Below are 26,550 nucleotides of genomic sequence, written 5' to 3' on the forward strand. Positions count from 1 at the left end.
ACAATCCATATTTCTGCTTCTGATTGTTCCAGAGACACTTTTCAGACTGTCTACATGTTTCAATTGAGGGTCTTCAAATGAAATTATTTAAATAAATGGCCATCAAATCAACTGATTTAAGTGTCATTTTGAAATAAGAACTTGCTTCAAAATCGAGAAAATGCTTTCAAATGGAACCTTTGGCCTCTGGAACAAATTCAAATATAACTTTCTTGTCCCCACCCCCTCTTTTCTTTATTGCAGATTAATTGAAAAGAGAATGAAAGGAGCATTGCCTAAGAAGCAAATCTGGCAGATTTTTCTTTAGGTGTTGTTACTTTTGGTTGCAGAAATCCAGGTGGAGATACAGTCCGGGGTCATCTTTACTGACATCACAAAACGGGGGCCAACGATAGACTGTCATTTATTTGCTAACATAGACTGATTTTTGGAGGAATACATTTTTTTTCCTGTATCCTCAGGTGAATTTTAAATTTTATCTTCACTGGGTTAAAAGCATTTTGACTTTTGATAATTCTTTTATATGTGAGCACAAATAATGGCATAAGATGTAGATCTCTGATAATGTTACTTTGAGTCAGCCCATTTCAAACTGAGATAATTAATGACCTTAAAATTAGAAAAAGTATAAATCTGAAGAATACATAAAACAAGACTCAGACTTTAAAATGTAGTGTGTGTTTTATTCTTGGAGTCTTGAGGTGAAAAGGTTAAATCCCTTTATATTTAACAGAAGAAAAGTGTAAAGATATAATGTGTTTTGAGTAAATCAAAGCTTTCTTTAAAGAGAGATATGGGGGCAGGGAGGTGGTTCAGTAGATAGAGAGTCAGGCCTGGAGATGGAGGTCCAGGGTTCAAGTGTAGCCTCAGAGATTCCTAGCTCTATAACCGGGGCAAGTCCCTTGTCCCCAATTGCTTAGCTCTTACTGCTCAATCCTCTGCCTTGGATCAATATATCCATCTAAGACAGAAGGTAAGGTTTTTTTTTTAAAAAGGGTGTGACTGTGAGAGTAAAGTTACTTTAAACATTTTCTTATTTTCTTCCAGAACAAACCTCCAGACTAAGATGCAAATTTCATCCTTAATTATTTAAAGCTTAACAATTCAACCATGGAAACTCTCCAGACCAGCTTCCCTTTGGTTCAGGGCTCCAATAAAAAACGGAATGGGCTAAGAGATGAGGGTAGCCCTCCCTTGAAAAAAATGATGACAGAAATGCATGTAAATGGGAAAGTGCTGATAAATTCTTTGCCAACTGTGAAGAAAGAGAACATGGATGATTATGGCGAAACTCCAATGGAGACTGATGGGGAAAAGGCCAAACCAAGCTGTAATTCTGTGTCTGAACCTTTGCATTTAAACCCTAGCTTAAAGCACACACTGGCACAATTCCACTTAAGTAGTCAGAGCTCCCTGGGTGGGCCTGCAGCATTTTCAGCACGCTATTCCCAAGAAAGCATGTCACCTACGGTATTCTTGCCTCTTCCATCACCTCAGATTCTTCCTGGGCCATTGCTCATCCCCCCAGATAGCTCCACAGAACTTACTCAGACTGTCCTGGAGGGGGAATCCATCTCTTGTTTCCAGGTTGGAGGAGAAAAGAGACTGTGTTTGCCTCAAGTCTTAAATTCTGTACTCCGGGATTTTTCACTCCAGCAAATAAATACCGTGTGTGATGACTTGTACATATACTGTTCACGGTGTACCTCCGAACAGCTTCACATCCTGAAGGTGCTGGGAATCCTTCCGTTTAATGCTCCATCCTGTGGGCTGATCACACTCACTGATGCTCAAAGACTGTGTAATGCTTTGCTACGTCCACGTACCTGCCCTCAAAATGGTAGCATGCTTCCTGCTAAAAGCTCCTTGGCCCAGTTACAAGAAACTGGCAGGGCCTTTGAAGTGGAACATGAGTGCTTGGGTAAATGCCAGGGTTTATTTGCGCCCCAGTTTTACGTTCAGCCTGATGCACCGTGTATACAGTGTCTGGAATGCTGTGGAATGTTTGCGCCCCAGACGTTTGTGATGCACTCGCACAGATCACCAGACAAGAGGACGTGCCACTGGGGCTTTGAATCAGCCAAATGGCCTTGCTATCTCCATGTAAACCAAAAATATTTAGGGACTCCAGAAGAAAAGAAACTCAACAGTCTTTTAGAGGAAATGAAGGAGAAATTTAGTGTCCCAAGTGCAAAGAGAGCGCAGTCCAAAGTAAGTGTTTTCATTCTAGCATATGAACAACTGCCCACTTGCTCTGATTGGAAGTGGGAGACATGTTTTCTAGAAGTGCATTGCTAATTTCAAAATCAGACATCCTTTTACAATTGCATTTGATAGATTTTAGAAATGTAATTTGATGTAGCTTAAGAAACTGGAGTGGTTACAGATGTAGCCAAATGAGAGACTATCATATCTTCACATAGATAAATGGAAGCTAACTGTTCTGTTTCTATGATTTGTGATCATTTACTTTTAAGCATTAGCTGCTTTTTCAAATGGATAAGGAAACCACAAGGACATCTCTTGGTTTGCCCCAGTTGGCATTTTTGAGTGACACCAGTGATTTTTGGCATCATTTAGATTTCGTGATCCTTGGAATGTGAAAGAAGGTTTGTTTGAAGGATTTGTGATACAGTATTACAATAATCTTAAAATTTCATAAATGAGTTTTTAAAAAGACTAAATTATTATGGTGTGGAGTTATCTAAATAGCAGGAGAAATGAGCAAAAATTTAGAAAGGTAAAAATTTAGATCAAACAAGAGGAAGGGAGAAAATCTTGTGAGATGATGTTGATGTGGTTAGTCCAACCCTTGTACAGTTTAAAAGGCTAAATAAACATTTTTCCCCATATCTAGCTTTCTTAATTCATATATAAGCCTCTTTCTTGAAGGTCTCAATATTATATTATGATGAGTAAATTTCTTGAGATTGAAAAGCAGTAAATAATTTTTCATTTGAAAATCCTTAGTCACAAGAATAGCTGTGTAGCTTTTAATTCTTCAAAATATCTTTGGCTGTTTTTCCAGAAGAAGAAGAAGAAGAAAATGCAGCACAGGTTAAATGACTCCTTGAAGGTCACAGGGCATACAAATGTACTATAGTAAAGAGCATAGCATAGAATAGAATTTTGATTCCCTGCCCTGGATATGAGAACATTGCCCTTTCAAGATACGAGAATTATGTTATCTGCTCAGTTCTGGTGTTAGAAAATGAAAGAGAAAATCTGCTTCTGCCAGGGTATATTACTATGGACTATTTCAACCAGATTAAGTTTGGAAATATCTGACTTCCTGCTTGGCTCCCTATATTTATCAGAGTATTTGAAATGTAGTAGGTGCTTAATAAATGCTCCTTTCCACTCCCAAAGTTGGAGCTCACCTGCATGGGTAGGCTCAGGTTTTTTTTTTTTTAAAGCAAAGTTGTTTTAATCCTTACAACATATCTCTTCAAATTTCCAGATTTACACCCAACTTATTTTAACTTCATACTGAAATGAGATACCTTAGCAAGTTCACCTCACAGAAATATGTACATATATATATGTAATAGCAATGCTTCCTTCTTATATGAATAATGTCCTTATTCATATTGAGTAAAGATTGACCTTTCTGGCGTGCCCGGTATCCTCCTGAGTGGCTGGTTCTGCCATGAAGTTTGTGGTGGTTATTCTGGTAAAAGTCTCTTTTGTGGTTTTAGGATACAAAGTTAGAACCAAGGGGATAGGAAAGGCCATTTCCTTGTACCTGCTTAGCTCAAACTAAAGGCTGTCCTCTGGTTTTATTAAGATTCAGACTCACCTTCAGTCTTTTGCGATGTGATTATATGTCCTTCTGTTTATACTTACCTGTTAATAGTAAATTTGAGCATTGTTACTCATTAAGAACTGACATTTTTAAGTAATTCTGAGTTTGCAAGACTCCTTAAGTACCTCACCTCATTTGAGCCAGACAGAAACCCTTGGTGGCTACTAGTGTTGTTATCCTTAGATGAGGAAATTTGAAACTGCAGAGCTCAGTGAGTTTCCCAGGGTCACCAGCTGCTCAGTCACAGGCAGAATTTGAACTCATTTTGGTCTCCTTGGCCTCCAAGCTCAACATTGTGTCCAGGCTACCTCCGGACTGCTGTCTTGCTTATATTTGTATGTAATACCCTCTGTGGTTTAAACAATTTTCAGAAAGCAGAAGGTATTGTGATAGGAAATCTTAGAAAAAAAAAATTGAAAAAGCAGTTGCATTGGGCCTGTTTTCCTTTTAAATTAAACTAAGGGGGCACCTGGGTGGCTCAGTGGTTTGAGAGCCAGGCCTAGAGATGGGAAGTCCTAGGTTCAAATCTGGCCTCAGACACTTCCTAGCTGTGTGACCCTGAGTAAGTCACTTGCCCCCCATTGCCTAGCCCTTACACAGTATTGACTCCAAGATGGAAGGTAAGGGTTTAAACATTTTTTTTAATTTGGCTAAAATATGGTTCATTTTTTGGGTATAAATATGTATAGATTGTCTTGAAGCCAGGAAGACCTGAGTTCAAGTCCCACTCCTGACACTGTGTTCTGAGCAATACCTCTGAGTCTCTTAGTGCTCTAAGCTGCTTTGCCATTTGTAGGGAATTTCCTCATTTGGGAGTTCTCTATATGGTAAAATCACAGATCTAATCCCCTAACCCTATTTACATGTATGTAAACCTGGAATGGAGAAACATTTTGGGTAGTGAGTTGATTGCTGCACTCTCATTTCAAACTAATCTGTTATAACACACACAAGTATGGTGAAATAGAAACAATCTTTTTTGCCTTCATGTTTTAATAATGTCATTTGGGTATTACTATCCATTATACAGTTAGAATCACATTTATTTTGGAAGCTAACATAATTGGTACTTTAATTTGCATTTGTATAGCTGAAGCTTCCTTGAATAGATTTTACTTAAAAAACAAAAACTTTAAAATTGATAGGCCAATGCTCCTCATTTCCTAGAATTAAAGTAATCCTGATAGGGGAAAAGGGAAATGGCCCCCTTGTTTGTTACTCTTTCATTTCCTTGGGAGAATTGTTGATTTTTCTAAAGATTTTTGAGTAGAATGAGAAACACAAGTTTGTGCATAGTAAAAATGAATGTTTATGGACAGAATTTTCAAGGTCCCAAATCTTTTCATGAGTGTAAAGTGAGTAAGGGATATTTTTATTATCTTGCTTCCTTTAACTGCTGAAAGGGTACTTCTAAAAGTCTTTCAATGAAATATTATTTGCTGTAATATCTGCTTGGTTAGGCCCTCCCTTCCTCACCCGGAAGCTTCCTGTAAATTAAAGCCCTGGCCCCTCGGGCTTTTAGTTAGGCTCTATTCTTGGTTAGTTGAAGCACATGCAAATAATGCACCTCTTGTTTATTGCCTTTTGAAAAGCATTTGGCCAATCTCATTGCTTTAGACTATTAATCCTGTAATCAAGCAGAGGTTGAAGTGGATTGCTTCTGTCTTACCTGAGAGAAGGGTTATAACAGAAGCACCTATTAAATACAGATTTCATCATGTCAACTTTAAAGGGCATTTCCAATTTTTTATTTTTTATGAAATTGTTTTGGCTTGAGGAAAAAAACCAAAGGGTCTAAAATGAGGATTCATTTTCTTATAACCTTTTCCCTGCCTTAAAAAATGTTGACCACACAATCTTAGCTCTGCATTTCTTTTATCAACCATCATTTCCTGTCCAGGAGATAGGGATATTAATAGTCCAAATTTCTATACCCATTTCCTATCTTAAAACCGTCCTCCTTTTTTGTCTGTGAAATAACAGTCTTACTAGAATACTTGAGAGTTGGAACAAATCAGTTGTCTGGGTAACTGAAGATGGTACTACATGGAAATGTATTTCAATTAGTCTTCTTATTAAGTAGCGCTTGTAGTCAGGTTGGGCTTTCCCAGAAAATTGCTCCTGGTTGGTAACTAGCATGAATTGTGGGTGACTGGGGCTGAGGGCCAGGAGGAAGGAGGTTGTGGGTGAAGATAGGAACGTGAAGGGGGGAAGTACATGCGGCCAGCCACGGGAGGGACACCTGAGAAAACATTTTTCGAGTTTTAAACCCAAGTTGATAGGACGGAAGGAGACAATATGGGTGAAAAGGAAAGCTTTGCTCTTAGATGTAATTTGGAATTCACCTTGCTCTTCCCATAATATTGAATGGATAGACAAGCTTACAGGTTCCTCCCTTTTATACACATCGTAGCAGGGCAGCCCTTAAATCTCTTTCCTGAATGTACGACAGAAAGCTGTTGGCTAAGCCCAGTGTAAGAATTAAATACTGTTGCCATTTTCTGAGGGACTAAAGTGACTTAGAACTTGCTGGCTGGAAATTTGGTGTCACCAGGGACCTGCTTCAGGAAAAGTAACCATTTCCGGCTACCTGGAGAAGGAGATCCTCTTCACCACGGAGGCCAGTTATAATTGTCCCTGCTTCCACTCTGGCACTTGGACCAACTGCTGTCTGTCCGATATTTAGAAGCAGTTTGGGAAGAGTGCCACCTTATGGCTTAAGAAATAAGACATGCCTCACGTGTTGGCTTTCACTTTTGAAAAAAGTGTTATCTTTAAAGAGCCTTGAAGACAAAGTCAAACTGTCCTAATAAATGTGTCACTTTGGGTGTGGAAATGAGAGAGGAGAGTTAAAAAAAGGGAAAGAAGAGAGCGTAGTCTTGGGCAAAAGTGTGTGTGCAACCAGTGAATAATACTTTGCTGGCTGTGGGTGCTTTATTAATAAGTTGTGCTTCTGTAAAAACTAGGGAGCGATCAAGAATTTGGGTAATTTCACGTCCTTCGGTGTCCGTTAACTGTGGGCCAGGTGCTTAAAATGGTTTCAAAGAAGTGTTTGTGAACTGGGATGAACTTCATTTAAGGGTCAAAGCCTCCACTTAATCTTTATTCAGAGCATAATTCCATATATGTAAACTCACTAGAATAACAATTTGGTCTCAGAATATTAAATACAATAAAATGTAACAAAAGTAATAGTTGAGTATTTTTTTTTTAACAGCAGTTTATTACTCAATCATTAATCTTCATTGCTTGCTTTCTATACCATTGTAGGGAATATAAAAAACATCTAACCCTACTTCCAGTTTCAGAATTATATTTTGATAGAATTTTTCCCTTTTGGCATTAAATCATTAATGTGCAGTTTTCATGCAAAATTATTTCTGAGGTGGAAGCTAGAGCTTTTTTGATCAGAAGAGCATCTGACAACTTTGTCTTGTAGGTTATAGTTTATAAAGTACTCTTAGACACATTTTCATCTATTGTTAACACTTACTGTGTGAGCTAGGTGAATTAGGTATGAGTAACCCTATATTTGAAAAAAATTGTTGATGCTTGGCTTAAAAAATGTTGCTTTTTTGGATATAGCTGTCACTCCCCAAAGATGTTCTCTTTAAACGACCCTATGTTGCAGATGAGGAAATGGAGGCTCAGATTAGCTATTGGCTGGTAGCTAGCAGAGGTGTGACTGGCATTCAGGGCCTTTGACTTTTAAGTCCAATTCTCTTTCTAGTACTTTCCCATGATTACCAGTAAGGAAAAAGAATCCTAAAGATATTTGCATGCAGAGAGGTCCTAATAAAGTAGAGGCAGATCAGAGAGAATCCCTACCTCAGTTTGGATCCATGAGGTGGCCAGAATGTTAGCTACCTGGAAGCCCCTCTGTGTGGTTGAGGATTCAGGCTTTTGTTTCTATTTGTTGCTAGCCTGCTTATTACCTCCAGGAAAAGTGCAGAAACCCATCCATTGAGGAGGTAGTTAGGTATAGTATCTATACCATAAAGGTAGAAGTAACACCTTCAGGACCTCAGTGACCTTGAGAGCAGTACTGCCACTCGAGGTCTTTTTTTTTTTTTTTTTTAAGTAATCCATCTTGGGCTTTCACACTGGCCCTGTTTTTTTCCATCTACCTCACACCTTTGTTTCCCTTCTGACGTTTTGTTCATATCTCCTTATGAATGACTAGGCTACTTAGACTCTGGCTTAATTGCTCCCTAGGGAAAAAACATGTATTTGATTGGGAGTCAGAATACCAGATCTCCGCTCTTCTTGTTACTTGTTTGATTTGGAGACAAAAGTGTGATGCTCCTTCAGGTTCAGGTTGAGGGACCATTAATCTGAGATTCTGTGTTTCTGAGGGAATCATTTGACTAGTCTGGGCTTCCATTTTTTTCATCTATAAAATGAAGGGAGTGGACTCAACTGTCTCTTCTGGTCCTATAATCCTGTGATACTTCCTGTTGTCTACCTAAAAAACTTCTGATATTGGAAAATCTAATTGGCATATACTTCTCAATCATGACATTATAGAACTTTAAATGTATGTGATTTGGTGACAGGTAATGTGTAATAATTATCCCAAGTCCATAATCTAATGAAGTATGGTTATCTTTGGCATGTATTTTTCTTTTCTTCTTTACTTGTCTGTCTTATCTTCTATATGAGATATAGTAACCTCTGTTTTTTTAGTTGAGATTGTATATTTCATTTAACTGTCATCTGCAGTATAGACCCTTTAAACATCAAGGACCTCACATTCTTATTAGGGCTAAATACAGTACAAAATTGGGAATGATGGAGCAAAGGATAGAACTGAACCAAGGCTTCTGGGAAAATATGAGGAGAGAGAAAACACAAATCCGAGGTACCAGGCTTCATGGAGGAGGCAGAAGTCAAAGTTGGAGCTTGTTAGGGTCCTTGGAAATCAACATATCCCCTTTTTGTCATGAGTCACAAGTGTGTAATAAATATATCAATGATAAGCTAGCTCTATGACAAAAGGTGCTTTTTTTTTTTTAATCTCATTCCTTCTGTCTTAGTAACAAGCTTTAAGACAGAAGGGCACCAAGGTTTAGGCATTGGGGGTTAAGTGACTTATCCAGGGTTACACAGCTAGGAAGTATCTGAATCCAGGTCCTTCCAACTCCAGGCTTGGTACTCCATTCATTGAGCCATGTAACTACCTCTATGATAAAAGATTTTCAAGCAGCCTGCACATTTGGAGCAATGTTGAATAACATGGCATAATGAAGAGAAATCTGGCCTTGAATTGAGGAAGGCCTGAGTTCAAGTCTTATCTCAGACACATCCTGATTGTGTGACTTGGAGCAAGTCACTTAACTTCTCAGTGTGCTTTAGGCAACTAACTTTAAGACTTGCAGAGAAAATCTTGGTTTGCTTTTGCAGAGGATTCCTTCAACCATAGACCAAAGAAATCACAGGTCCAGTTCTTAGCTTTATTGAATTCTAGTATAAGAAAAGAATTTGATAATTTTCTGGTGTTTAAGAGTCTAATAAAAAGAAAAATAAGCTTTGTGGATTTCCTTCTGAGAGTTTTGATATACAGGAATATTACTGACTAGTTATTTTCATTTTGTTTAGTTTAAAGCAGTTTAAAATAAAAGGTTTACATTTATGATAACACTTTGTACCTGTGCTGTTCCTCAAAAAGCTTTTTTTCAGTTCAATGACCAGCATGAGCATTAGGAGTTTAAAACTAAATAGAAGCCTATCAGGCCTCACAGTAACTTAAAGGAAGAGTTTAGATCACTTATTTGTCACTTTGTCACTTATTTTTCAAATTAATATGTTACTGTGCATAAAACAGCTTCTTGAGGGATATCAGAAGTCATTTAACTCATGCCCTCCATTTTATTAATTCAAGAAAAATTATTCTGAATTTAATGAACAAAAAATTTTATATATAAAAGGCTTATGAGAAATTGTGAATCTTGTATGTATAACTTGCTTTCTTCCCTTTAAAATAAATCCAATATATATGTTTCTTTCACAGCTAACTTGCTTATCTGTATCTCCTTTTAACTCCCTGTTCTTTTCTATGCATTAAAAAAAAATGTTTCAATGACCTCTTTTTGGTAACATCATCACTAATTCCTCTCCCCCATAATTCTATCTTTCTAAAAAAAAGAAGAAAGAAAAGAAAAAACCACAGTCCTTATAATAAATGAGTATAATCAAGCAAGAAAATGCCATGCCCAACAATATGTGTGTTTTATTCTTCACCCCAAGATCATTACTCCTCTCTCAGGCAATGAGGAACATGAAAGCAGAGCTATTTTTAAAAATACTGTACACAAAGTTCATGCGGTATGTTTTCTAGTTACTTGCCACCTTGTAACACTTCTCTTTATTTTAGTTGTTGAATCACTCATTTATAACATGGTGAGAGCTGGATGAAATATAATGTGTTTAGTTTTTTCTGTATGATTTTTTTCAGGGATAGTGTTACTAGTGTGCTTTTTGTATTCTACTGAAATTATCTTGTATCGAGCATTTAAATTTCTTGCTACTACACATAGGAAAAACTGCTAAACAGGTCTGTTCACTCTGTGTCTAAAGTATCAGTTAACTATGTGGGTCATCATATGCTGGTGTGCTTGGAATCAGCAACCGATATCACATCAGGAGTGGAGTGATAATTTTATATTCTTTGTGTAACAGGTGTCCTAGGAGGGCAGACTATATATTTTACATGTGTCAGAAATACTGGTAGATACTTAAGGAGCTAGGTAGGCTTATTTGTGAAACTATTATTCTCTTGAGTTCTAATGAATATTTTGGTTAGAGTAGTAAGTATACTCTATACATCTATCTATGCTCTTGGTGGTTTGCGAGTCTTGTGGACTTGACAATCAGGGGCTTAATCCTTCCTTAGTATTATCTTGTTTTATTTTGGCATCAAATATTATACATTCGGACATTTATCTATCATAGCATTAATTTTCCTAACTCCTGGTATTAAAAAAATAGTAAGAAAAGTCTTTGGTAAGTGTTTGATTCTGGTTAGATCTTTGTAACACTTCCACTCTACTCTCTCATGGAGTGGGAGTAGTCTTGAGTACTTGAAGGCTATGCCAGTGGAGTATTAGAGCCGACCAATCTGGAAGGGCTTCCACTGTAGGTCTGGTGATGGACTGGCATCTCTTAGAGAGCCTCACCATTGCTGGAATGTTGGCTATCGAGTTACAACATTTTTTGGCCACAGTAACCCATGATGACTCTACTGAGGTTGGCAGAGACTGTGATTTGCATTTGTGATTGGTGGGACTGCTCCTGCTGATCCCAGCATAGCTATTCAGAAGTGTGTCCCATTTTATTTGGTATAGCACTGGAACTTACTTGAAAGTTTATTATTTTAAACTGGCATAAACTAAGTTGAGTTAACTTTGTGATGGCAGAATAGTTTTTAAAAATTCTTAAATCAATACTGAATATTGGTTCCAAAGCAAAAGAGAAGTAAGGGCTTGGTAATTGGGATTAAGTGACTTGCCCAGAGTCACATAGCTAGGATGTATTTGAGGTCAAATATGAACCCAGGACCTCCTGATTCCAGGCCTGTTACTCTATCACTGAGCTACCTAGCTTCCCCAATAGCAGTTCTGAAATTCTTGTTCCATTTTGGCAGTCTAGTGAGCCCTAGGAGCCCTTTTCAGTATATCATTTTTTTCCTTTACATACCAAATATAAAAAATACAAAAGAATTACTGAAGAAACCAGTTATTTGAATAAAATAGTCAAAATGCTTATTTCCAAAACCAAATATACAGTTGGCAGATCCATAAAGTATTTATTTATGCAGTAATCATTTCCTATTCTTTACATTTTTGAGCATGGCGTCTAATCATTTTGGAAGCATTTAAGTTCTAGTATTAAGTTGCAATATCTTTGTGTGAAACAGGAGATGGATGAAATGGTTCTTAATACTTGAAAATGTTAAGGTTCTAAACTTAGTAACTATCAACAGAAACATATCCAAGTAAGTGTGCTCCTTTATGCAGAAAATAGAATGAAGAATGTGCTAGTTTAATTTTTATTCCCAAATGTAAGAGATTCTTTTCCACATAAGAGACAAAAATACGGATTGTAACACACTCTTTCTACACTGGATTTTCTTTAGAAGGTTCGCTTCTCAAAGGAGTTTTGATCAAGGGAGCATGTTAAATCAAGGAGGGGGAAGGTAAACATTTCGAAATGAACACTTTCAGGGCAGTTAGGTGGTGCAATGAATAGAGAGAACATTGGGCTTGGAATCAGAAAGATCCATTTTGAATTAAACTCTGAGACCCTTGGCAAGTCACTTAACCCTGTTTGCCTCAGTTTCCTCATCTGGAACTGGAGCAGAAAGTGAGCTGGTGAAGGAATTAGAAAACCACTCAAGTATCCCCAAGTGGGGTCATGAAGAATCTGACACGACTGACAAAAAAACTGAACTACAACAACAAAAAACTAGTTGGGAAAATGTTCTTCATTTGTAGGGGCAATTAGATAACTGGGTGGTGGATAGAACATTATGCCTGGAGTCAGAGAGACTTAGGCTCAAATTTGGCCTCAGGCTATTTTGTAGTTGTTGTGGCCCTGGGCCAGTCACCTGATTTCCTAACCCTTGCTGCTCTCTTGATGTAGAATTGATACTAAGACTGAAGGTAAGGGGTTTTTTTTTTGTTTGTTTTTGTTTTTAAAGAAAGAACACTTCTTGCTTAGGACTTTTAAATAGATTTTTAAAAATCAACTATTTTGGATAAATCCTAATTAAGTCAATCTTTCTTTGCATTTTAGGAAATTTTGTATGGTTTCATAATTTAAAGAAAGTTGTTTTTTTTTTAAATTTGGGTTGAGATGTCTGAACTTTAGCTTGTGGTCCTGAGATAAACATTTCACCTGTTTGGGATTTATAATCATCAGACTTCTTTGTTAAACAACACAGCACATTTGTGGATAAATAGACGAAATAAACAGCTTGTCCTGTTGAAAGGCTTAGGGCCAGATAAATGGTGCTGGATCTCATTTTTATTCCTGCCTTGTAGCTGCCTCTCTGTTGTACAGCAGAATCACTTTGTCCCTTTTTGAAGTCCTAATTTGTCTGTTGACACAAATAGAGAAGGGATGAGAAAATCCATTCTGCATCTGTGAATGGTTCATTGCTTAGTATGTGTTTCCTCAATTGCTCCTAACATGCAGTTAGGATAATTTATAGTTGAATTTTATTGTTTATTCTAGCTAAACTTAGTGAAATTAACCTTAACCATTTTATTACAGTCACTTGCATGTATTTTTCCATCTTTTATACAATTCATTTGATACAACAGTCTCCCAATAATTCTAAGGATTCTTTTGTAGTTCATTGAGGAGACAAGATTTGGGAGACACAACCTGGAAGGGAAGGAAGTGGGAAGAATTCTAATACAGTATTGGCATAGGAAGAATATACTTTTAAGGTCCTAGTAGTAACTGTTGCCTATTTTGTAGAGTCGAGGAGGTAAAGGTGTGCAATTGAAGTAGCACTCGACTGTGTAGCAATAAAAAGGAGACCCATGCACACAAAATAAAGCTAGAAATCTCGGAATTATCTTTGGTCGAAACAGGAGTCTCCTAAATTTAGATATGTCAAAAGAGATTCATGGTACAGTGGATAGGCAGCCAATGTTGAAGGCAGGAAGGACTGGGTTCAGTCCTGGCACTAACTGACTGTAAGCCCTGGCCAGTTCTCTAGGACTATTGAAGCTGCAGAGAAGAAGCAGACCTGAATTGGTGAAAGGAATTCCAAGTCAAAAATTACTGTGTGCCAGTGCAGTCCTGTGTACTGGGAGTACAAAGGCTATCCCTGCCCTCCAGGATCTCACAGGCTAAAGGGGAGACAATATGCAAGCAATTGCACAGCCATGCAAAATTCCTAAATTGGAGATAATCAGCAGAGGGAAGCATGAGAGTTAGGGGAGATTGGGAAATGCTTCTTTTCTTGTAGCAGGTGGATTTTAGCAAAGTTTCAAGAAAGCCTGGAGAACCTTCCAGGCCTGGGAGGTAGAGTATCTTGTTCAAACATCATCCTGGAGGTTAACATCACTAAGTAGGGGAGGGGAGACAGGCTATGAAGAAGCACTTTGAAGGTCAGAGGATTTTATATTTGATCTTGCAGAAGACAGGGGATTTAGGGTAACATGTTCAGACTTAGAACCTACATATTGGTCCTTTTCCTCTTTGATTTCTTTGGGAGTAGAGGTCGAGTAATGGTATAGCTGGGTCAAAGGGCATGCATGTTTTAGTAACTTTTTGAATCAATCTGTTTTAGTGAGCATTTCTGTGATTATTTGTGACTTGGAGCATTTTCTTTCACATGGTTGTTGATAGCTTGGGCATCTTCCTTTGAAAATTGCCTGTTTGTATCTTTTATCTGTTGGTGAATGGCTCTTAGTCTGATAAATTTGAATCTCTTCTTTATATATCTTGCAAAGGAGACCTATATCAGAGAAATCTGTTGCAAAGATTTTTCCTAGGTACCTGCTTCCCTTTGAATTTTTACTATAGTAGGTGTTTAAATGCCAAAACTTTAAAATTTTATGTAATAAAAGTTTTATCCCATGTGAGCCTCTGTTATTGGCCTTCAATATGGAAAAGTCAACTGTAGAGGAAATTGTTTTTAAGAATTCAAAGTGCTTTTTGACATGGAAAGAGAGAATGAAAGATAAGGGTTGTAGTAAACAGAAATAACGATAGTACCTTTTAACAAAGAGCTTACATGGAGTCAGTAACGATTTATGGCAGACTAATATCAAATAATTTGTATGTGCCCTTGAAACACTATCTAAGTGAAGCTCTAAAGAGAAAGACAGAAAATCCATTTCGCATGGGATGATGCATTATGGATCCCTCCTACCTTCCCTGTTACTGTCAAGGGCACCACCATCCTTACCAGTCCCTCAGACTCACAAACTAGGAATCTTCTTGCATTCCTCATCATATCTAAGCTGTTGTCAACGACTATCAATTTCATTTGCAACCTCTCAAATATGCCCCTTCTCTCCTCCCCCTACTCAGGTGCAGCCCCTCTTCACTGTGCACCTGAATTATCGCAGTAGTTGTTGATGGGTCTGCTTGCCACAAGTCTCTCCCCACTCCAGTCCATCCTCTGTTCAGCCACCATCTCCCTCATCCCCCCTTCAATAAACTCTAGTGTCTCTGCATTGCCTCCAGGATCAAATACAAAATGCTCTGTTTGGTGTCCAAAGCCCTTCATAATTTGGCCCTCTCCTGCCTTTCCAGGCATCTTAAGTCTTACTCTCTGACCCATTCAATCCTGTGACACATGACACTTCATCCCTGGCCCCATGCCCCCTCAACTCTTGTCTACTGACTTCCCTGGCTTCCTTTAAGTCCTAACCCCAAATCCCATATTTTCTAGCCCCTCTTAATTCTAGTACCTTTCCTTTGTTCATTATTTCCTATTTATTAGCCTGTTTTTTAGCTTGCTTTGCATATATTTGTTTGCATATGGACTTCCCTATTAGATTGTAAGCACCTTTTGAAAGCAGAGACCCTACTTTGTCTCTTTTTATGTCTCCAAATGCTTACTATAGTGCCTGGCATATAAGAGGTGCTTAATGAATGTTTATTGAGAGGTAGGCCTGGAGCTGAGAGGTCCTGGGTTCAAATCTAGCATCTGCTATTTCCTAGCTGTGTGACCCTGGGAAAGTCACTTAACACTAATTGTTGAGCTCTTATACCCTATACCTTAGAACCAAAACTTATTATTGATTCTAAGACAGAAGGTAAGGATTTAAAAAAAATGTTGATTGATTGATTGATTGATTGTAGGATGCAGAGACTGAGACTCTTGACGTGGACTTTCCTTAATGCCGTCCCTAGAGTCTAGCTTGTTGAGAAATTAAGAGTTGGAATGATCATTCTACCATGACTCGGGCATAGAAAATGGCTTTGGAAAAATCCCCAGAAGAGAGCCTGGAATTCTCCTTGTTGCCTTTCTTCTTACAAGTGTAGGATGTGAAGATTTCCTGGTTATGTTTCAAAGTCCACTGACTTGCCAAGGACTTAATTAACTTTTAGAAGCCCTTCTGTGTGACCTAGGTTTGAGCTGTTTTTATCTACTGTAGCCAACCTTTATATTTCATAATGACAGGGTAGGCACAGAAACTCACATGGTTGGGAGTGAGCAGTAGTGTATATATAATTAGAGATAAAGACTGAAGTAACTTCTAAAATCCCCCAGGGATCATGGATCCATTATTGCTTGTGGAGTCACTCCTTAATGAGCCCGAGTTCCCACTGACTTTGTTTCTTCAGCCTCCCTGGAGACTTTGATTTTCCTCAAGCCAAAAAATATATTTTATCTATTTCATAACTTTTCTGTCCACTTGAAAATTGAGATCAGTGCACTGAAACCCTGCTAGCAAGAATGAATAAACGAATGAATGAAAAGTATGTATTAAATGCTTACTAGGTACAAAGGACTAGGCTAAGTTCTAGGATCAAGAAAGCAAGAGGGTGGCTGATCTCAAGAAGCTCTGATTTGAGTAGGAAGGGACAACACAAAGGGTTTAGCTGAAAATGAGATGGGAAGGCCTAACAGTCCTTAGGGCGGGTATATCTTTTTTAATATCCACTGATAAAACCAGATCATTTCTGATGATGAGTCACTGGGCAGTGCCAAAGACTTTTTTTTTTTTTTTTTTAAACCCTTACCTTCCGTCTTAGAGTCAATACTGTGTATTGGTTCCAAGGCAGAAGAGTGGTAAGGGTAGGCAATGGGGGTCAAGTGACTTGCCCAGGGTCACACAGCTGGGAAGTGTCTGAGGCCAGATTTGAACCTAGGACCTCCCATCTCTAGGTCTGGCTCTCCATCCACTGAGCTACCCAGCTGCCCCCTAGTGCCAAAGACTTTTGGGGTTGAGAACTTTCTTTTCCGGGGCTTTCTTGCAGCTGTGGCTACTAAGGAGAAAGGGACTGTAGCACCTGGAGTATCAGTCGCCAGGTCAAATCTCTGAATCATTGTTTGAGGCTGGCCTGGAAACAGAGCCAGTTAGTTACCTGAGAGTCAGTCAGGCAGTCAGCTTAGCCTTTATTAAAGGCTTATTATGTGACAGGCACCATGCTAAGAGCTGAAGCTACAAAGGTGAAGAGGGAAGGCATTTGCATTGGGCTGGTGAATGGGAGGAAGTCAGAGAAACGAAGAAGAAGAAGAAGAAGAAGAAGAAGAAGAAGAAGAAGAAGAAGAAGAAGAAGAAGAAGAAGACGTAGACATGAGGGGAACAAAAAATCCCAGGCAGGGGATCTAGCTAGTGCATAGGATAGGATAAGTACTTAGCAACCTTCTTTTCCTGATCCTTTATCTTTCTGTCATTTATAATCTGTAACCTGGGTATCTGTTTAACAAATTAGAGGGATTTGTTTTTTGTTTTTTACTTTCTATCTTGTTCAGCCATCAAATATTAAGTGCTTATGAGTGTTGGGGAGACAGAGGCAAGAACAGAATAGTTCCTGCTCTAGAGTAGTTTACATTCTTCCGCTGGAATACGATTGGTCCTCAACTAAGTATGATAAATGAAAAATGAGGAACAAAGCATCAGCACCTGGGGGAGGAAGGGTGGCCCAGGGAAGGTTTCGGGAGAATGTGGTTCAAAGGAAGTTGAGGTTCTTCAGAAGCCGAAATAAGAAGAATGTGTTCAGGCATGGAGAATGACTTGTGTGAAAGCACAGAAGTAGATTTTGACTGGAAGTTTAGAGAATGAGAAGGGGAATAGTGAAGTAGATAAGAAATCTGGGCTAGAAGAAAAATGAGGTTTGAGGGCCAGGCTGCCTAAGCCAGGCCTGTTGGACGAATAGTAGACAGTGGAGAACTGCCAGAGGTTTGGAGCAAGGCCAGACCTGGGCCCTGTGAAGATGATTTTGGCAGGTGGGCAGGGAAATCAGAGAAAGGATAATTGGGAGTTAGGGAGTTCAGAAAGTTTAGGGCTAGCTATATAGATTTGATAGTTACCTTCAAAGAAATGATAATATTGGATCCATGAGAAGTGTTGAGATCATCAAGAGAAAAGAGGAGACAGCCCAGGATAGAGTCTTAGAGAGAAGAGGAGTCCATGCTTAATGTTGACACAGAAAAGGCAACTGAGGCATTATCAGCCAGGTAAGAAAAGGATCCAGAAAGAACAGTGTTAAGCTGGAAAGATCTACATGAACTGATGCAGAGTGAAATAGGCAGAACCAAGAGAACAGTAACAGCAATATTGTGGAATGATTAACTATGATGGACTTAAACTACTCTCAACAGTACAATGATCTTGGACAATTCTGAGGGACTTATGACAAAGAATGCTATCCACCTCGAGAGAAAGAAGTGTTGGAGTTAGAATGTAGTTCAAAGCATATACTTTTTCACTGTAGTTTATTTGGGTTTTTAATCTTGGGGCTTTTGTTTTATATGATTATTCTCTTACAAAAAATGAACAATATGGAGATAATGTTTTTTATGATAATACATGTATGACTCAGATTGAATTGCCTGCCAGCCCCAGGAAGGCGAAGTGAAGGGAGGGAGGGAGATAATATAACTTCATATATATATATATATAATATAACTTCAGAAAATTTATGTAGAAATTTGTTAATACATGTAATTGATAAAAGTAAAGTATCTTTATAATAAAAAAAAAGTGTCATGGAAGTTGACAGGATAGGGATGGAGAGAGAACAGTTTCTGTAAAGTTGTATGGCTGAAAGTCAAAGTCTGTGAGGCTTTAGAAGTGAGTAGGTTTTGAAGCAGGGAATGTAGAAGATTTTAGAAGTTGACAATGAAAGAAGGGTGATCTAGGACAACAGCTTCATAGGATGGCAGGGCAAGTAAAGGTTCTTAAAAGGATGAGTTAGGCTAAAGTATATTTATAGGTTTCAGGGAGAGGGAGAAGATGAGGTGAATAGAAATGATTAACAGAGTTTAATACTGAAGGAGATGGGAGCCTAGGATTGAAAACACTGGTCAAAGGTTTGGTCTTGGCAACAAAGATCACCTCTACTTAGAGAAAAGAGTGAAGGACAGAGTGGTGATGAGGAAGAGGAGGTTTGGAAATATGGGGACAAGGAAGGGGAGCTCATAGCAGATAGCTTCTATTTACCCTGAGAAAGTGGGACTCCAGGACATCTGTTGATAGAGCATCTTGGAAGAGTCATGGAGGGGAGAGAGAGATGAAGAAGTCAGGTCTAGCCCCAAAGTTTTGCCATCAGTTGTAGGTTTGGCAACAAGTTCCTTGCGCAGGCCACTGTAGGATGGATGTAAAGGGAACTAGGAAACTGGCAATGCTCTAGTTAGGCATCATATTCTCATATGGTAAGTATGATGATCATATTATAAGATTTATACTGGTTACAGATTTGGGGGGAGGGAGATTTGAGGAGAAGTTCTCTAGTAATAGTATTTATCTGTCTTTTTAAAAAATTTATTTAAATATCTGCCTCATGGGTTAGAGATTAACCTTTCTGAGTTTTTTGACCATATTTGTAACAGCTTGAAAAAAATGTTGGAGAAAACCAAAGAGGGTCTCAAAAGGGAGCAAGTATTTTAGTTGCTAAATGGAGAAAAGTAGTATGATAAGCTTTCTCCTTGGTGCTATGTGGTTGGCAAATGGGATATACTCTGATATTTTCCCTTTCCCTTCCATAACTCTCTCCATTGCTCTCACCCACCTGATTTGCTTCTCCTTAGATCCGTTCCCATGTCCTTGTTATTTCTCTCACTCTCCCCACCTAATTAATACAAAGGAAATAGCAGTGATAGTTCTCTTTTTCTTTGCTTCCTCTTCACCTTCCTAGCAGCTTTGGATGCTGTTTAGAGATAAAAAATTGCTGATTTGGCTGTCCTAGCTGTTGACAGGAGGAACTTCTCTGCTGATAGATGGGTCCTTTATTTTTTATTTTTATTTTTTTGACCTGGGGAGTAGTTTTCCATGGTTACATGACTCACGTTCTTTCCTTCCCCTCCTGCCACCCCCCTACCATAGCCATTGAACAATTCCACTGGGTTTTACATGTGTTATTGATCAAGACTTATTTCCATATTATTAATATTTGCATTAGAGTAATCGCTTAGAGTCTACATCCCCAATCATATCCCCATTGACCCGTGTAATCAAGCAGTTGTTTTTCTTCTGTGTTTCTACTCCCACAATTCTTCCTCTGAATGTGGATAGTGTTTTTTTTTCTCATAAGTCCCTCAGAATTGTACCAAATCACGGCATTGCTGCTAGTAGAGAAGTTCATTACAATTGATTGTGCCACAGTGCATCAGTCTCTGTGTATAAGGTTCTCCTGGTTCTGCTCTTTTCACTCTGCATCAATTCCTGGAGGTCTTTCCAGTTCACATGGAATTCTTCCAGTTCATTATTCCTTTGAGCATAATAGTATTCCATCATCAGCAGATACCACAATTTGTTCAGCCATTCCCCAGTCGAAGGACATCCCCTCATTTTCCAATTTTTTGCCACTACAAAGTGTTAACTATAAATATTTTTGTACAAGTTTTTTTCCTTATGGTCTCTTTGGCGTATAAACCCAGTATGGTATGGCTGGATCAAAAGGCAGACAGTCTTTCAAAGCCCTTTGGGCCCTTTAGTAGGTACTATTATATCAAAGGGACAACATAGTTTTGGTTTTAGCCTCTGCCTAAATAGTATGGAACATTAGCTAAAGTCTGTTAGAATTGAGCACTTTCAGTTTGGTAGGGGAGCACTCTGGTTGGTGGCAATTGCAGGAACAAAGTGGAATTGAAATTTTATAAGTTTTGGGAGGGTTCTCCACTTCAAAATGCACTTTGGATAATTCATGAATCCTTTAAATTGAAAAATCTATTGTTAACTTATGGACAAGCTGTATTAATGTTTGGTGAAATTATAATATTGCATATATTTGTTATTTTGTGATAAGACTTTTAGGGAAAAATTGATATATTGGAAGATGAATATTGAATTGTGTTGTCTTCCTTTTTTTTTTTTTGCAGTCAGATACACCCCCAGGGCTGGAATTACCATCATGGTATCCAGTTATAAAGCAGGAAGGTGACTCTGTTTCTCAGCCCACTCCATTCATCCATCCCAGGTAAGTAGCCATCTTTCATTTAACTTCTTTCTTTGATTATTCAAAAGTTAACTTTAAAAATCCAATGTTGATCATTTTGGGAAAGAGTATTTTGGCTAGACATATATTTTGGTTTGTGTTTTTTAATATAGTAAAGTTATAACAATTATGTTCTATAGAAATTTGTCTAGAGATACAGGAAAGATCTGGACTGGAAACATGAATTTTAGTTTTCCATTATGTTGAGTTCTATTGAGTATTTTGATCCTCAAGGGAGATTCCATTGTTGTGGGCTTTTTTTCTAAATTATTTTTCTTTTAGAGGTATGTAAATCACCTTTCCTCGAAGATTGCCTTTTAAAGGTTACTTTGAAACAAAGATGCTTTCTTAATAGCTTCAGATTGACAATCATAATTTTTCATATTTTTACTGAGAACATCAAAGATTTGTGTCTCCATTTTCTCTTGTTCCTTGATTTTTCTCTTGGGTAATATGCATTCCCTAAGTCTGGAAATAGAGAGAGCCTCTGCCTTGTTTTAAATGCCCTGAATTTAAATTCAGCAGATGATTACCTTTCACAGCATGGTAAAGGACAGTTTGTGAGTCCAGAGGAGGGGAGGCGAGATGGGCAGGCCACCCACAGCCAAGGCAGAAGGAGAAGTTTGGAGGGAAAGATCAGCTCCATTGGAGGTTTTGTAGAGAGGAGCTGCCACAGTGAGCCTGCTGGACCTTCGTCAGGCCCTGGGGGGGGGGGGGCATAGCATTGGAGAAAAGGAAGTCACTTCTAGGCGATTTGCTGAGATGATCCAAAGAAATGGAGAGTTAGGGGAAGAGAGCTCTGAGGCCAGCTGCACCGGTTTCCCTTTCTAGTTACAGTGATAAAGTCTCTTTGTTCTACAGTTTAGCATTGTTAATTCGATCATTTGTAATTATAATTTGCTATATTCATGTTCATTCATTTATCCCACAAGCTTGTCAATTAATTAGCCTAGGAAACTTGGGGTCATGGGATCAGGGGTCAGAGGTCAGCCTCTCTCACTTCTGGCCCAGTTCCGTGGCTCCATGATCTCCCTCCTCCCTTCCTCTGGTGGCAGAGCGCAGCCTGGCCAAGGATTCCTCTCGGGGTGGCTGGACTTTGGTTTTTGGGGAGGGGGGCTGTGATGCAGGCACCTAGGCTGGCTCCCACGGATCCCCAGATTTTGCAGCATGACCAGCCCCCCCTACAGCCTCTTCCTTGCCCATTGCCAATCCCTTCCATAGTAATCTTAATAAGTCTCATCCATCATTGGGGAATGATTGTGGCCGCTGCTCTGTAAGAAATGATGAGCAGGCTAATTTTTAAAAATTATGAAATTATAAGAAATGAGTAGAATTAAGAAAGCATATTCAGCCACAGAACTAATATTTGAAGACTAGCTTGTGGAGACAGTTAGGTAGCCCAGTTAATTGAAAGCCAACCCTGGAGTTGGGAGGTCCTGGGTTCAAATGTGGCCTCAGACATTTCCTAGTTGTGTGACCCTGGGCAAGTCACTTGACCCCATTGCCTGGGACGTACCACTTTTCTGCCTTGGAACCCATACACTGCATTGATTTTTAGACGGAGGGTTAGAGTTAAAAAACAAAACAACAAAACCAACTCGTGAGTGTCCGCTTCCAGAGAAAGAACTGATACACAAAACAGGAAAGACATCGTTTATTTACACACAGGCATTTTTTGGCAAGCCCTTCTGTGGTGCAGGGAAGGGAGGGACAGAAGCAGGGGGGATGCCTGGGAATTTTGAGATAATCAACAAACAAATTAATAAAAAACTCAGAAAATAGTTCATAAGTCTAATGTGTTGTCATACAAGTACTCAAGTATTTAGGGGAGATCATTTTGTGGGATCAGGTTTTAGGCATTTCGCCTTTGGGCTGTGCGCCCTCCTGTGGGATGCACCCTTCACCCTGGGGCTGCCCAGGGGCCTGGCCATGCGGAACCAGAGCAAGACGCAGAAGTGGGGCGCGGCTCCCCCTCCCCCTCCGCTCGCTGCCTCATCCCTCCTCAGCCGGGTTCTTTTTGTCCCCTCTTTTCAGCTACTACCTCTACATGTGTGACAAGGTGGTGGCTCCCAACGTGTCGCTCACTTCGGCCGTGTCGCCGTGTAAGGAAGTCGCGAGAGCCGGAGCTAAGATGGCCGAAGGCGGCAAGGCCGGGCCCGGGGCGCCGCCGGAGAAGGCGTTCAGCGGCGGCAAATATAAGAAGGTCGCCTCGTACCCGGAGCTTTCCCTGGAGGAGCAGGAGAGGATGGACCTGAAATCCGGCCATGAACTGGGCAACCGCCTAGGTGAGCCTCCTCCGGGCGCGAAGGGAATTCTCAAGCGACTCCAGGGTTGGGGGGTTTTAGTGTGTTTACTTTTTTTTTTAAAGGCTCCCCCAAAGGGTGGAGAATCTCTGAAAGAAAAAAGTACAAAAGATGATTTTTAATGTCCCCAAAGATACGCATTTAAACCACTAGACCCAAACCACGTTCAGTGCATTTTCTGAGGCGACGTTCACAGTGAAGCAAAGTTTTAGAATGTGGTTGTGTTTGGGGATCCCCCCCAACACAGTGTGCGCCACCTGTTTCCCTTGATGTGTCACCGCTTTAACAGGAGACAGAAGAGGATCCGAGGCTCCGGGGGTGCCCGCCAGACTGTGGGCTCTTTCTTTGTCCCCCCCCCCCCCTTCTGTCTCCATAGCGGTGCCGAGGGAGGACGAGGGCCGAGGGAGGGCGAGGGCTGGGCTCTTGGGGCTAGGAAGTGTCTGAGGCCACCTTTGAGCCCAGGACCCCCCCTCCTTGGGCCCCTCCATCCCTGGCTGCCTCCTCGCCTCTGTGGTTCTTGCATAGGATTTCCAGAGAGTTTCTGTCCTCCCCGTGCCCTGGGCAGGGCTGGGTCTGCCAGAGGGAGGGCCAGAGAGCCCGGCTTTTAGCGAACCCCTGGAGAGGCACTTTCTGAGGGGGGCGCAGGGCTGCCTGGAGGTGTGAGAAAGGCTCCCGGGGTCAGGGAGGAAAAGGGAGACCCGCAGAGGCCCCCCGGCGTGCAGGGCGAGGTCAGGAAGGGATGTGGGGACTCGCCATCCCCAAGAGCAGATGCTTAGCCATGTCCAGTAGGGCCGAGGGGGCCAGAAACCCGACCCCTCCCAAGGAGCACCCGAATCTTTTTCTGGGTTCCTTTTAAAAATCTGTTTTTGATATTCAGAACACTTTAAAGTAATCATTAGGACACGCTCGTGCGTCACTTTTATATTGAATTACATTTGTTCTGCAGATCACCCATCCTTTTTGCTGTCTCTACAGAAGTATGTCTGTCCATCCACCCATCCATTCACGTGCACACGCACACACACGCACCCCCCTTCCTTCTTTCTGACTTAGAATTCCAGCTGAGGGTCGGTTCCGAGGCAGAATTGGGGTGACGTGACTTGTCCAGGACGATGCGGCCGGCCCGGCCTCGGGGGTCACTCAGACACGGCTCTGTTCTCTCCCTGACAGACGCTTCCGCGCCTGCCGGTTCGGCCCCCAAGAGGAAAGCGGAGGCCCAGGGTGGCAGCGAGGCCGACGGCGGCAGGGCCGAGGCGGGCCGGGAGGCCCCCGCGGCGTGGCCGGCCATCATCAAGGACATCAGCTGCGAGGACGACAAGGGCAAGATCATGGAGGAGGTGATGAGGACGTACATCCGCAAGCAGGAGAAGCTCAACTCGATCCTGCAGAAGAAGCAGCAGCTCCAGACGGTAAGCCGGGTGGCGGGAGGGCGGGCGGCCGCGGCCGGGCACGGCCTGGAAACGGCCTGGAAACGGCTCAGACACGGGGCTCCGGCCCGGCGGGGCTCGGCGCTCGGTTCGGGGCTCCTCTGGCTCTCCGGCCGTGTCTGAGGCGGCCCTCGTGGCCCGGCCGCTCTCTGGCTTCGGAGGGGAGCCTCAGAGTGACGGCGCCTCCCGCCCGCTGGTCTCCGCAGGAGGTGGAGATGCTGAGCAGCTCCCGAGCCATGAAGGAGCTGACGGAGGAGCAGCAGAACCTGCAGAAGGAGCTGGAGGCGCTGCAGAGCGAGCACGCGCAGAGGATGGAGGAGTTCTACGTGGAGCAGCGCGACCTCGAGAAGAAGCTCGAGCAGGTGATGCGCCAGAAGTGCGCCTGCGACTCCACCGTGGAGAAGGACAAGGAGGCCGAGTACGCGGCCCAGGTGAGGGGCCTCCCGACTCAGCGTGAACCTGCCCCTCCCCGGCCTGGCCAGAGCAGAGCCTGCCAGACCTCCTGGGGACCTCCTGGGGAGCCCCTCCCAGCCCCTCTGAGCCCCTCTGAGCCTGTCCGCTCCTGCTGCGCAGGGGCGGCTCCCCCTGGGGCTGCTCTGACAAATGGCCCCTTTGGGACCCATATGGCCAAGGCCCCCCCCCCCCGGGAGATTGTTGGCTGGTCGCCCATTCCGCTGACTGCCTACCTCCCCCCATAGGGCCTGCCCCCCTCCCCCATGCGGCCTGCCCCCCTTGGGGCTGACCCCCAGCCTGGACTGTCCTCCTCCGGGAGCCTGTCCTGAGCGCTTCTCTTTTTGCACGCAGTTGGCTGAGCTGCGCCAGAGGCTGGACCATGCCGAGGCGGACCGGCAGGAGCTCCAGGACGAGCTGAGGCAGGAGCGGGAAGCCCGGCAGAAGCTGGAGATGATGATAAAGGAGCTGAAGCACCAGATCGTGAAGTCTTCCAAGCCCGTCAAGGACTAGACGTTGGGGGGCCTCCCTGCGGGTCCCCCGGCCGTCCCGGCGGGCTCTCACTGCGCCGCCTCGTCTGGACGGAGAACCCCGAGGCCGGCTTTTGACTTTGGTTCACAAAGTAAAGAGATTATAAATATGCACATATATATTAAGATTTTTAGATTTTCCAAGTGAATGAAAATCTGCTTCTTTGTACTAGTGTTTTTTTAAAAAATATCTCCCACAACTAGTCACACGGACTAGGCGCAGCCCAGGCATCTGCCCCTCTGTGAGGCAGGCGCCTGCCATCTGCCCTTGTGAAGCAGCCGCAGACGGGAGAGCCCTCTGCTCCATTTCTCGTTCCCGCCTTTCACACTTGCTCTTGGAAACGCTTTCCATGAGATTTTTGGTGTCTTCATTCTTCACTATTAAACCTCGGATGTGCGCCGGCCCTGTCTTTTTTGAGTGTTAAAATGGACGACGTGTTCTCGGTAAGTGGCCGTTGCCGATTCCCGGCTCCGTAGAGAACGTTCCTGGGTGACTCTCTTGACTGTGGTAGGAAGTTCCACAAACGATGGTGGAGGGATTCACGATGCGCTGCTGCTATGGGAAAGAACCGGCCGACAGACGGGGGTGGGGGGGTGTCCTGTTTTTCTTTTCCCTGTTTAAATGTGCTTGTGTGAGGTATTTTTATTTTTTTCAGGCAGCAACTCTAGGACGTTGAACTAAAAGTAATAATTGGGACTTATTTTTTAGATTCCCTGAGCCTAATTATTTGGCCTAAAAGTGACATGAAAAAAGGAATAATTTTTAGGGGTGGGGAAGGGAGGGAATCACTTGTGTTATCATTCATGTAGATCAGCTACTTTGGTATCTATTAGCTTCTCTCCTGTACAGTTTTTATATATAGTTAGGGATCACACCGATGTTTATACTGTGGGTTTGTTTTTCT

The 26,550-nt window shown here is 41.6% G+C and overlaps 1 protein-coding gene across 1 annotated transcript; it reads left to right on the top strand.

Annotated features, from left to right (window-relative positions):
• Positions 1-396: 396 nt before the first annotated feature.
• Positions 397-26,328, top strand: SKIL (SKI like proto-oncogene). The gene is made up of 7 exons (XM_044667734.1): positions 397-461; positions 1,048-2,211; positions 20,820-20,917; positions 22,970-23,220; positions 24,409-24,647; positions 24,872-25,096; positions 25,470-26,328. Exons 2-7 carry the CDS (start codon positions 1,111-1,113, stop codon positions 25,626-25,628), a joined length of 2,073 nt encoding a protein of 690 aa, XP_044523669.1. The 5' UTR covers positions 397-461; positions 1,048-1,110; the 3' UTR covers positions 25,629-26,328.
• Positions 26,329-26,550: the final 222 nt, after the last annotated feature.

This window comes from Gracilinanus agilis, chromosome 3, assembly GCF_016433145.1.
Source record: "Gracilinanus agilis isolate LMUSP501 chromosome 3, AgileGrace, whole genome shotgun sequence".
Taxonomy (NCBI): domain Eukaryota; kingdom Metazoa; phylum Chordata; class Mammalia; order Didelphimorphia; family Didelphidae; genus Gracilinanus; species Gracilinanus agilis.

Bases quoted from the DNA above. Each gene is read 5' to 3' on its own strand.
- SKIL (XM_044667734.1), top strand. From the start codon at position 1,111: ATGGAAACTCTCCAGACCAGCTTCCCTTTGGTTCAGGGCTCCAATAAA. The intron at 2,212-20,819 runs GTAAGTGTTTTC...TTTTTTTTGCAG, and splicing joins CAAAGAGAGCGCAGTCCAAA to TCAGATACACCCCCAGGGCT. The intron at 25,097-25,469 runs GTGAGGGGCCTC...TTTTGCACGCAG, and splicing joins AGGCCGAGTACGCGGCCCAG to TTGGCTGAGCTGCGCCAGAG.